General features: G+C 42.8%; 1 protein-coding gene across 2 annotated transcripts in view; it reads left to right on the forward strand.

The window, feature by feature from the left end:
- TOPBP1 (DNA topoisomerase II binding protein 1) overlaps positions 1 to 13,214 on the forward strand; it is a 318,299-nt gene that overhangs the window by 235,112 nt on the left and 69,973 nt on the right. For both annotated transcript variants that reach the window (XM_040434494.1, XM_040434495.1), the window contains exons 7-9: positions 1,552 to 1,731; positions 1,944 to 2,116; positions 2,397 to 2,560. In XM_040434494.1, the coding sequence (XP_040290428.1) occupies positions 1,552 to 1,731; positions 1,944 to 2,116; positions 2,397 to 2,560 (517 nt within the window). The remainder of the gene's footprint in view (positions 1 to 1,551; positions 1,732 to 1,943; positions 2,117 to 2,396; positions 2,561 to 13,214) is intronic.

A 13,214-nucleotide genomic window follows, 5' to 3' on the forward strand; every position in this document is an offset into this window, starting at 1 on the left:
ATCAAAGACCGCTTGTCTCTTTCCTCTATCCCCCAAACCGCGTACATTCCAAGCGAGAATTCTAATAGAGAGACAAAATTTTAAAAAAAAATATTCAGGAAATCACATTGTATGATTTTAAAAGAAAGTATTTGTCTTGCACTGCGGAACATAAGTATTTAAACACCTGAGAAAATCAGTGTTAATATTTGGTACAGAGCCCTTTGTTTGCAATTACAAAGGTCAAACGTTTCCTGTAGTTCTTGACCAGGTTTGTACACACTGCAACAGGGATTTTGGCCCACTCCTCCACACAGATCTCCTCTGTCAGGTTTCGGGGCTGTTGCTGAGGAACACTGAGTTTCAAGTTCAACTCCCTCCAAAGCTGTTCTATTGGATTTAGGTCTGGAGAATCCTGATATCCTTGGTTATCCTGGCTGTGTCCCACGGGTCGTTGTCATGTTGGAAGACCCAGCCACGACCCATCTTCAATGCTCTGACTGAGGGAAGTAGGTTGTTGCTCAAAATCTCACAATAAATGGCCCCATTCATCCTCTCCTTAATACAGTGCAGTCGTCCTGTCCCCTTCGCAGAAAAGCACCCCCAAAGCATGATGTTACCACCCCCATGCTTCACAGTAGGGATGGTGTTCTTGGGATGCAGCTCATCCTTATTTTTCCTCCGAACATGACGAGTGAAGTTTAGACCAAAAAGTTCTACTTTGGTCTCATCTGACCACATGACTTTCTCCCATGCCTCCTCTGGATCATCCAGATGGTCATTGGCAAACTTCAGACGGGCCTGGACATGTGATGACCAGGAGAACCTTCCGTTCAATGCATGATTTGAAACCATGACGGCGTAGTGTTCTACCGACCGTGACCTTTGAAACTGTGGTCCCAGCTCTCTTCATGTCATTGACCAGCTCTCCCTTGTAGTTCTGGGCTGATTCCTCACCTTTCTTATCAGTGATACCCCACAAGGTGAGATCTTGCATGGAGCCCCAGTCCGAGAGAGACTGACAGTTGTCTTTTCTAACAATTGCTCCAACAGTTGATCTATTTTCACCAAGCTTCTTGGCAGTTGCCTCCTAGCCCTTTCCAGCCTTGTGGAGGTCCACAATTTTGTCTCTCTTGTGTCTTTTGACAGCTCTTTGGTCTTGCCCATGGTAGTAGTTGGCGTCTGACTGACTGTGGGGTGGGGTGTCTTTTAAAGAGCTCAGTCGGGTGCTCCTAAGTTAGATTAATGAGTGGAGTAGAGGTGGACTTTTTAAAGGCACAGTAACAGGTCTTTGAGAGGCAGAATTCTTGCTGTTTCTCAAGTGTTCAAATACTTATGTTCAGCAATAAATTCTTTAAAAATCATACAATCTTATTTTTTTATTTTTTTTATTCTGTCTCTGAGTGTGAATGCACCTACAATGTGAATTTCAGACCCCTCCATGATTTCTAAGTGGGAGAACTTGCAAAATTACAGGGTGTTCAAATACTTCTGTTCCTAACTGTATATGGTGTATATAATTTGTGTTGACACATCAATACAATATTTGTTGACTGTTTTGTTATTCCACAGGTCAGAAATATGAGTGTGCTAGAAAATGGAATGTGCATTGTGTCTCAATCCAGTGGTTCTTTGACAGTATTGAGAGAGGTTTTTGTCAGGATGAGAGCATGTACACGATGGAACCCATGTTATCCACTAAGACTATGCCAGAGACTTCCACCCCAACAAGCAGCACTAACAAACTAGATAGTAAGTAAACTAAAGGGTAAGGCTTCCAGAAGTCACAAACAAAAATGTTGTGTAAATGCAGTGATATTGTCATGTTCACTTACATTATAAACATCTGGCTGCATGTATATCTGCATGAAAATATAATAACCCAACTTTTTTTCTGGTGCCTGCTTTTAATTGTATAGCAAACGACCACCTTGTATATTAATGAGCTTTTCTGTGTCCTACAGATCGGGCATTGTCTGATGTCAGCCATATTTCTAACATTAGTATTAACAGCTGTGTGAATGAATCTGCCTTTAATTCTGTGATGAATACAAGACTGGAGCCCCCACCAGATACTCTCGAAAACTTGGACATTAGTTCTTTACAGGCTCCAGAAGATCTGCTTGATGGCTGCAGGGTGGGTATTTGTTATCGTCATTTTCCAGACTTTTGTATTGATAGCCTCTACATACATGGCATAAGATAACATTTGTTTAATAAGTGTTAAATTAGAGGCATATAGAAAGTTGAGCAGTGGTGGGTATGTGTTTCTTATCCCGTTCAACTGTAACATCTGCAGAATTGATCCATGATGAATCTAAAATATGGTGTTTGGGCTAAGTTTTCGTGCAGATTTTTGCCATGCGTGTCTCGTTCATACATTGATTTATTTTTAATTCATGTGCGTTCATCCACAGATATATGTATGTGGTTTTGGAGGAAGAAAGCTAGATAAGCTGAGGAGGCTCATTAACAGTGGAGGAGGAGTACGATTTAATCAGCTCACTGGTGACGTTACCCATGTTATCATTGGAGAAAATGATGAGGAACTGAAAAAGTTTCTAAACAAGACTAATCACAGGTCTGGAGAGAAATGTCATCTTGCAACTTTAAGCCTCTGCCCGGGTTCTGGTACTTTTTTGTATCAAGAATAGATTAGTCTGCAAGCAAGAATAGTTGTCAGATAGTTAAAAATCTTCATGGACTGCATTATAAATCGATTCTGACTCTAATTCATTGGCCCAGATTTAATAATTGCACAGATTGATTCAATTTGGTGCATCTAGGTTTTCTACACTTTTTTTTCCGACATGCTTGACGAGGGATGAGGCTTAACAGAAGGGGTGGAGCTCACTGGAAAGGGAGTGGGCCTAAGATAAGCCAAAATTGCTCTTAATTCTGGCGAAAAAGCTGAGTAATCAAAACAATAGTTTGTATAGAAAAATGTCTATCCCTACACCCAATTTATCATACAGCCTGCCTTAGGGTCCATTCACACGTCCGCAGTGTATTGTGGATCCGCAATACACCCGACCGGCACCCCCATAGAATTGCCTATTATTGTCCGCAATTGCGGACAAGAATAGGACATGTTCTATTTTTTTCCTGAGCTGGGTACCGGAAGATCGGGGCCGCGCTCTGGAAATGCGATTGCAGAGACCACATAGTGTGCTCTCCGCATCCATTCCTGCCCCATTGAGAATAAGTGTTTGCACCCGTTCCGGATATTGCGGAACGGATGCGGACCCATTCCACGGACATGTGAATGTACCCTTACTGTGATAAATCTGATGCAAGTCTAAACAGTCGGTTTAAGCTTAAAGGAAATGTGTCAGAAAACCTATTCAAAAACGCCACACATATGTAATACAAAACACATCTTTATTAGGTGTCCACAATTAGACATACACTGATGATATCAAAGACAATCATAAAAACATTGCAGGTAGGTGCTATGATAGATGATATACCCCACCAGACTCTAAATCTACATCTGTGATATATTTGTGTAACACTTGTGCAATATTAATTGTACTAAATATAAAGGACTAGATCCGTAAGCATATCCTCTATAATGTATACCCAAACTGGTAGATGTCAAAGGCCAATCATCTGCCAGCAAAAATAGTAGGAAATAATCTCAATATAATATAGACAATTGATTAAACTCAGACATCAAAGTAATCAGTTTGGTATGAAAGGGGATCAGCCTTATTCGATCTGGTCCAAAACACCATGATCAAGCTAAAAAGGTACAAAGAGAAAAGCACATAACAAGTAAGCACATGCCAATTCAGAGCTGGAGAGGGCTAAGAAAACCCCCAACGTACCTTTCACCGCGCTTCTTTTGGGGGGCGTGTGTATCCAAGCCGATACTGTACCTTATAAAGCCCAAATTGATTGAGACCAACCCTCCCTCCCTGATACCATACAAACAATACACCTGTGTAGTCAGACCTCCTGCAGTTAGAGCTTTTATCATAGTGGAGTCCCGGCATGCCCGTACATAGTCTCGTGAGATCTGGCGAGACCGCCGGCAACACACTCAACACCCAGGTAGAACTCCAACCAAATATCGCCTGAGTGTATCTGCTTGTGCCTGCGCATGCGCACAGCCTAACGAAGAACGGCAGCAACCACGTAAGACACCAAACATCTATAGCGTGACGTCAACCTAATCGGGAGTGCGGCAGGCGCCATCTTAGTGCAGGGCAACAATGTCCGTTCTCAATTTAAATCAAAATACTTCTGCTCAAACACTGGAACCTCGATACCAGCAAAGTCAGGCACATGTATAATCCCCTCAGATTGACCACATGCATAGATAATAAATAAAAACCTAAATATCACAATATAATTTCATATAGAACCAAGTTCACAAATAGATCATAAATTTTTTTTTTATATATATATATATATATATATATATATATATATATATATATATAATACACACACACGAGTGATTTCAACCTCTCATCATACATTGAAATAGACAAATTCATTGGAATATATTTCATCAATTAAAAATAAATAGAAAAAAAAGTGAAAAATAAAAAATACAAAAAATGAGTTAATAAAAAAAGAATAAAAACCAAAGAAAGTGAAAAAGTGCTCTGGTGATAAAGTGCAAAGTGTGAAAGTGAGAGTGCACATGCAAAAGAGTTACATACATTGTTCTGTGAGTAATGACATGATTTTCTAAAGACCATACATTATTAATAAATCATGATTAGTGATAATGCTTATAATATATAAAATCAACCTTATGATGCACCAACTATTTCCCAGCTAATCAGTGTATTAAAACCCCTAGGGATTCAATAATCCCTACAGGATTATAGTGTAAACAATATATAATATCTTAATAGCAGCCTAATTAATATGATATTCTCAAAATACAATAATTACGGTTCCATTCATAATTAAATCAACAATAAATAATGACAATTCATAATGTCCCACAGAGGACCACCCAAGTAATGGTCATCCCTACTCCAAAGGTCTCCGATAAGCATGTGACCAACGTACATCTTGACTCTAAGTATCCCAAGTGTAAGGAGGTGATACAGGGAGCGATAATCTCTAAAAGGTTCAAAGATAAATCAGTTAGATAGACACCAAACATAATAACAGTTAAAAACTATTGACATTATTAAAAAGCGAAATCCAACCAGAGGAGCACACAGAGAGCTAAAGGAAAGGGGCAAAACTATTGCCTTCACTGAGACCATGTGTTATAGTAGTATGTAATAGATAAATCCATCTGGTCTCCTTTTAGCTCAGGGATTTTTTCCAATTCCCTCCTCTAGGGGAAACGATCACCCGATCGGTACCCCTAAAGCAGAAGAGTGAACTATCCGAGTTATGTTGATCCCTGAAATGTCTAGGAATCGTTTGTCGATTATCCAAATCCTGTGATTCCTGCTCTGCTTGTATTGCTAGTACATGTTCCCTGATACGTATATCTTCAGGGGGCGAGGTGTACTTACCACATATATCAATTTACATGGACAAATGGCCCAATAGATCACACCCAACGTTACACAAGTTATTGCATGTCTAATTACATACTGTTTGTTGTGTGAGGAATCCCAAAAGTACTCTGCCCTGTCCATGTTGACACAAGCAACACATTTGCCACATCCCTTGCTACCAAATAATCCTGGTTTAGACATGGTATAGTGGCTTCTAACCAAATGGTTAGAAGTTACTATACCATGTCTAAATGAGGATTATAACTGTAGTTATGTGTGGGGCTGTGTGAGGGCTCATATTTTGTGGGACGATCTGTTCTTTTCAGTGATACCAATTTGAAGTGTGTGCGACTTTTTGATCACTTTTGATAAAAAAAATTATTGGGTAGTTGAAGTGACAAAAAATGGCAAATTCGCTGCTTTAATTTTTTTCCCGTTACGTCATTTGCTGTATGCCATTAATATTGTTATATTTTAAAACTATCGACATTTTCCCATGCGGCGATGCCCATGATTATTTTTTTTTTTGTATTTTTACTTTACCTGTAAGAATATATATATATATATATAATGATATATAAAAAATGCTTTTTTTTTTTTTAGGAAAGCATGCTATCAGTGAGTTTATAGACCCCCCCCCCCCCCCCCCAGAAAAAAAATATAAAAAATTGTACAAATATTTCTGAAATTGAAAGACCAATATTTCCCTGTCAGTGAGCAGTGGTTTTGTAATGTGCCATCATGTTTTAGACTGATTTTGTAGCTGCAGTCCGGTGTCCCACAATGGTCCCCAGTGGTTTGGGCACTCCAGAAGTTGGCAGCTGTACTCTTGTGCGCAAGAGGCATCAGAGATGTCATTGCATTACCAGAACTTCGTATTGGTCATATCTTTATGCCAGTTAACATGTGTAAAGGCCATATCACTAAACCATATTTTCCAGCTCATCCCGCATTACAGCACCACAAGAGGATATCCCCTTTTGACCTTCTTGGGACAGGAAACAGGGAGGTTAAAAATGTCCCTACAGGGGATAGACGCAGAGAGGTTCCCTGCTCTAGGGTTGAAGAGATTCTACTAGAACTTTTAGGGCCTAAGGCTTGGACTTGGATCGGGGGGGGGGGGGGGGGGGTCTGGGCTCTCCTTTCAGTTTTCGAATAGCCTTGCTAACACCTCTCGAGGCAGAGGTCCCTTATTAGCCCGGAAGCCAACGGGTGGTGTTGGAGCCTATAGGTGGGTTCTCTGGCAGCCTAGTTTCGATCGTTGGGTTCATCCTCATCCTTCCTACCCTTTAAGTGGCCATGCTAGTACTTCCTAAGCTGGAGGTCCACTGGCTTGCTCCTAACCCCCATGAAGGGAGTAATGCAACTGGTGGTTACCTCACTATGGTGGCTATGGGGTCATGGAGCTTAGATCCGCTGTTCCTTGGTGGAGTTCAGCAGGATCACGCCTCAGTGCGCCTGAAACAGTCAGCAGCTGGAATGGGGCAATTTCTCTCCTTACCAACGCTCTGTTTATGCAAGTGTTGGCAGAAGCTGCATTACAATATTGGTGCTTTCTTTGGCAGCACATACTCCAGATTGGTAAGTAAACCATGCAAACTGTTTGTCAGGTAAGTAAACCATGCATGCGTTTAACCAGCTGGATTGCCCCAACAGTTCCAATTACTTAATTGAGAATCTGTGTGTTGATCTAAATGGGTACTCAGGCGTGCCTCTGCCGGAACTCTGCCCCCATTATAGTCAATGGGGACGGAGCGGCAGTCCGGGGGCACACTGTCACTAGCAGCAGGACTGATCCGACAGGCTGTTCACCCGACGGAACAGCCTGCCGGAGCTCCGTGCCGCTAGTGTGAAAGTAGCCTTACAGACATACCGAAAATAGTTATTTATCATATCATAGCAATTAACTTCTGGGGAATGAACTGCAATGGGGGTCTACAGTAAATTTTTACTCGGTGCAGTGATTATATATATTTTATCTGGGAACGGGTCAATTTTATGCAATGGTACTTATATAGTATAAGCTTAGAAGTAAAGTATCCTTTTCTCGCCCATATTCATTGGGGGACACAGAAACCGTGGGTATAACTATGTCCTCTAGGAGGCGTTGACACTAGGCAGAAGCTGTTAGCCCCTCCCACGGCAGCTATACCCCCTCCAACCTGGAGAGAGAGCTTCAGTTTTTTCTAGTGTTAATAGGAGGCAAGACCTCCCTGCTCCGCAGGGTGGCTTCCGTGAAGACTTTTTTATTTTTATTTTATTTTTTTCAGGTAGGAAATAGTGGTCGCCCAGCCACCCTGTTCTCCCGGGGGAGCATGCCAGCCTTGCTCCCCTGCATCCCGCCACCCGAAGGGTCACCTAACCAAGTCCCTCTTCCAGTGTCCTGCCACTACGGTGCCAGTAACTGAAGAGGTAACCCTGCTGGAGCAGAAGAAGGGTGAAGACGGTCAACAGGACAGATAAGTAATGGCTGCTCCAACCACTGAACATACCTCCCCCCCGGGCATTCTGGTTGGCTCTCTTGGGCGACCCAGTCCTGTCCGGTTCCCCCTTCCCGCCACAGTACGGGGGAGAGCACTCAGCCCTCCAGCGGGGGGGATCACATCGCATGGCTCCAGTAGGAAGAACAGTGGCAGGCCTCGCTGCAGGGCCTACTGGACGGACGGCCGCACGCTGAGGCATAAAATGGCCTGAGGTGGAGCTGGGATTTTCGCGTCACCTGAAGGGCCGGGACTTCTCTCTTCCCGCCACAGCGCTGAAAGGAAGCTCTTCTGAGGCAGGCATTCTCCCCCGGCGGCAGCTCGCTGTTTCTGGGATTTGGTAGGAACTCTTGTCACCTCTCTCCTTTAGGTCACTGTACCCTCTCCAGCCTTGTGGTGTTTGTTTTTTCTGTTGGTTAACCATCATGTCTGAGCCCACTGGCAGGATGACGATCAATCCGGGTGAGTGGTCCCTGTACCCGGAGGTGTTCGAGGCGATCTGTCTACGTTGGGGTCACCCGGACGTGGACTTGATGGCCTCGAGACTCACTCGAAAACTTCCCATCTTTCTCTCCCGAGCAAGAGATCCAGAAGCATGCGGCGTAGACGCCCTGATCTTCCCTTGGCAGGGGTTCTCCCTCCTTTACGTGTTTCCCTTCTTCCCCCTCCTACCCAGGGTTCTACGGAAGAACAGGATGGGAGGGCATTCCGACAATCCTAGTCGCTCCGTATTGGCCCCGTCGCGCATGGTACGCTGACCTCGTTCTCCTTCTAGGAGACGTTCCTTGGTCACTGCCACTCAGAGACTACCTTTTTTCACATCAGCATTTAAGGTCTCTTCGTTTGACGGCGTGGCTATTGAAACAGCCATTCTGACGCGAAGAGGGTTTTCGGCAGACGTCATCAGCACTATGATTCAGGCCAGGAAACCTGCATCGTCCAGGATCTATTGCAGGACCTGGAGGTCCTTCCTGGGCTTCTGTGAAAGCCGGAACATCCCCCCGCTCCGTTTTTCTCCTATCCTTTCTACAATCGGGGTTGGACCATGGTTTAGCCCTTAGTACCTTGAAGGGTCAGGTGTCGGCGCTTTCTCTCTGTTTCCAGCATCCTCTGGCCCCCTTGGGGCCCATAAAAACCTTCCTTCAGGGAGTGACACATACGGTCCCTCCGTACCGTCCTCCTCTTCCGCCTTGGGATTCGAATATAGTCCTCTCAGCGCTCCAGACTTCTCCCTTTGAGGCCTTGCAGGAGATTTCACTCCGACTCCTGTCCTGGAAGGTGTCCGAGTTGGCGGCGCTCTCTTGCAGAGAACCCTTCCTGGTCCTTCACAAGGATAAAGCGGTTTTCCGACCTGTTCCTTCCTTTTTACCGAAGGTGGTCTCTGACTTCCATATCAATGAAGAAATTGTCCTTCCCTCATTGTGTCCCTCTCCTTCACACCCTAGGGAAAGAGAGTTGCATCATTTGGACGTTGTCAGGGCTCTGAAGATTTACTTGGCAGCCTCCAGTTCCTTCCGGCGTACGGACTCCCTTTTTGTCATCCCGGAAGGTCCTCGCAAGGGATTGGCGGCCTCCAAGGTGGCAATTGCACGTTCGATTCGGTTTGCAATTGCTGAAGCATACCGCGCACGGGCAGGGTTCCGCCCTTAGGTGTCACAGCTCACTCCACCAGAGCGGTGGGCGCTTCGTGGGCTCGGAGGAATCTTGCTTCGGCCACGCAGCTGTGCAAGGCGGCTAAGTGGTCCTCCTTATACACATTCACAAAATTCTACCAGGTGCATACTTATGCATCAGCAGACGCTGCCTTGGGCCGCATGGTCTTGCAGGCGGCAGTTTCTTAGATGCCAGCAGGGACGCTTGCTTCCATGGGTCTGTGTTTTTTTCCCGCCCTGTGGACTGCTTTTGGACATCCAACGGTTTCTGTGTCCCCCAATGAATATGGGCGAGAAAACTAGATTTTTGTAAAACTTACCAGTAAAATCTCTTTCTTGCTCTTCATTTGGGGACACAGCACCCACCCAGTGGTGTTGTTCAGCCACAGTTGCGGTAGTTGCTGGTTAGAACCCCGTTGTGGGTCCTTTTGACATTGTTGGTGTTCCACGTTTTTTTTTCTGTTTTTTTTTCAATGAATACCTTGCTTTTCCAACTGCTTGTGCACAAACTGAAGCTCTCTCTAGGCTGGAGGGGGTATAGCTGCCGTGGGAGGGGCTAACAGCTTCTGCCTAGTGTCAACGCCTCCTAGAGGACATAGCTATACCCACGGTTTCTGTGTCCCCCAATGAAGAGCAAGAAAGAAATTTTACTGGTAAGTTTTACAAAAATCTCGTTTTTTTAAAGCCGATGTCTAATAAGATTTATTCTTCCTCTAATTAAGAATATAAGTCTATAAACAGAGGTAGGTCTGTTGGTCAAGGATGCAGATAAAGTGACATTTCAGAGTTAGGCCTGGGTTCACAAATTCTGTCATCAGGAGTTCTCTTTCAGAATCAAAAAGTTTCTGTCTCGGGTTTATTTCCTGATTCTATGAAATTGTGAAATGAATAAAATAAGCACTCACCACCTGGTATAATATCAATAGTTTATCTGTTCAGTTTTTAAAAAATGGTAACAACACATATAACATTAAAACATAATTACATAAATTCTTATATACTGGTGAATATATCTGATGAATATAGTTGATGAATATAGCTATTCTCTTGGTGTCTGGAATATATATCCTGGCTTAGATATACCTAGTACAATTGCACCATGTGTATCAGCTAACAAAATGATAAATAAATAAATAGATACAAAAATATCAAAAGGTATCAAAAATATACAATATATAAATCTCCGAAAGTGTCCGTCATGTGACAAGAATATTCAAGTGTTTCCAAAAAAATGCTGTTTCACAAAATCAAGTGTCAAGGTAAGAATACTGGAACAAAGTGTCAGGGTAATATTCAATGTGATAAGAATCCTCGTGCAGTATTCAATATCCAGACAAACAAATTGAGAACTTAGGATAGATGTTTAGATCTCCTAATATCCGTCAGTATTTCCAATAGACAATCAATATAGCTTGGAGGTTAGATGTTAGTATATGGGGTTAGGTATTAGTATATAGGGATTGCGTCTGGGGCGTCCCCCTGATGCTCACCCTCTTACCTTCCCCTGCGCGATGTTCGCTGCTTTTAGGTAGTCAGCTTCGGTGCGACTCGCTGTGTATCACCGCTGAATATGGTAAAAATCCGATAGTTGTTCACGGGATCTTTCGGCGTTGTTTGTTAATCTCGTGGCCTTCCTCTGACGTCATCAAACCTCGTCTGGTTTGCGTGTCATTCTCCCGGCAACTCTCGTATTAGCTCGCGATATATTCGAGCCCCGCTCCTGATTGTGGATAAGTGTATATGTCGGTCCGTATAAGGAACGATTTGCTCAAATACACTTTCTTTAAACTCTCTTTTTAGGTTTAGATGGGTAGTTGGTCCTCTCCAGATCAGGCCAGACGCGTTTCGAGGGTTAATCCTCTTCCTCAGTGGCTATCGTGTGGGATCCAACTACCTCCTCCCTATATAGTATATGGTTCCCAACCACCCACCTAAAACCTGGCATGGATTTATACTACACATATATTCATTTTGATACTTTTCTAAAAGTCCCAAGTTCTTCGGTTTATATATAACAATCAGAATAGTAAAACCTTATTTCTATTTTTATTTTTAAAAAAATTTGAAAAAATTATGTAATCGATAACACTCATCCCCTTATTTCATTTCATTTGATCATCTCTCCACCTTTTGGTTGTTTCCCAATGGATATTTTTCAAATAGGAGAAGTGAAATGGTCTCTCTCTGACAAGACATTCAATCATAATCAGTATTATATATATTTATTTATTCTTATTACTTTTCATCGGCCTCTTTATAGTGACACCTTCTTTACCATACACATATCAATTTTTATCTCTTTTTAAGGAAAACCGCATCTATTCCCCCAAAAAACGCACCTGCGTTTCTTGTGCGTTTTGGCTGCGTTTTTTCCGAAAATCACTCAGAAATCTTTCCCAAGGAATTTCACTTTGGTGGCACCCTCTCAATATGCTCCCCAATAGATTTAAATACCAACATTTATCAATATGTTTTTATTATTTTATTTTGATTTTATTTTTCGTTTTTATGGTTGAGGGCACAGAGATTTCATCCTCTATTGATCCTATAACTCCTCACCTGCTGTGTATTGGAATCTTTACTTAATAGTATTCTGTCTCGTTGTAAAATAATGTGGTATATCCCATTGTAGAGTATTGTATCGTAGGTTCAGTGTTGCGATGTTGTGTAAGGGAAGGGAGCCTCCCCCCGAGAGAGCGTCCCGGTACTGGTAAACAGCCTAACTTAGGACGCTCGATCAAAGGAAGGCACCCCCCCGGCTACAGAAAACCAAATAGCTCAAAATCAGAGTTTAGGCCATGGGGAAGGAGTGTTTCAAATTCAAAGATCCGTCTGGATTCTTGTCTCGACATCCTGGCGATATGGTCTCCTCCTCTCCAGTGTATATCCACTTTCTCAAAGGCTGCGAAGACCATACCCCCAGGATTTTTGTTATGATGTTGTTTGTAGTGCAGTGAGAGTGAATGCTTCTCATACCCATTTTTGATGTTGGTGATATGTTCGCTCAATCTTTTCTTGAGGGACCGTTTCGTTCTCCCCACATATTGTTTCTTGCACTGACATTCAATTATATATAAGATGTTCTTTGAACTACAGGTAAGAAAGTCTTTTATTTTCCATTTGAAGGAATTAACCCTTGATTGGATTTCTATAGTTTTTTGGGGGAATAATGTCTGTTTGCATACACCACAACTTCCGCACCTATAGAAGCTTTGCAAGTTCAACCAATTATGTATAGTTCGATTGTCTGTTTTGTTCTTAATTGTTGGAGCTACTTTTAAAGATAAGTTCTGGGCTCTTGTATAAGTTATCAAGGGACCCTTACTTACCATGGGACCTATTAGTTTGTCACCCAATAGATGGTGCCAATGTTTCTTCACAATTGCTTCAACTTGCTTGTGGTGTTTGTTGAAAGGCAGAATTATTCTCAAATTCTCTTCCTTTCCCCCCCCCCCCATATTTTGTGTGGTGTTTTCCCCAAAAAAGGACTCTCTTTGCATGTTTTTTACCTTTGTCAGTGCTTTCTCTAGTATATTGGTGGGATATTCTTTCTCTAGAAATTGTTCTTTCATAATTCTAGATTCCCTTTCGAAATCTTCCTCCTCTGTGCAATTTCTTTTTATACG

This window comes from Bufo bufo, chromosome 5 (assembly GCF_905171765.1).
Source record: "Bufo bufo chromosome 5, aBufBuf1.1, whole genome shotgun sequence".
In the NCBI taxonomy this organism is placed as follows: domain Eukaryota; kingdom Metazoa; phylum Chordata; class Amphibia; order Anura; family Bufonidae; genus Bufo; species Bufo bufo.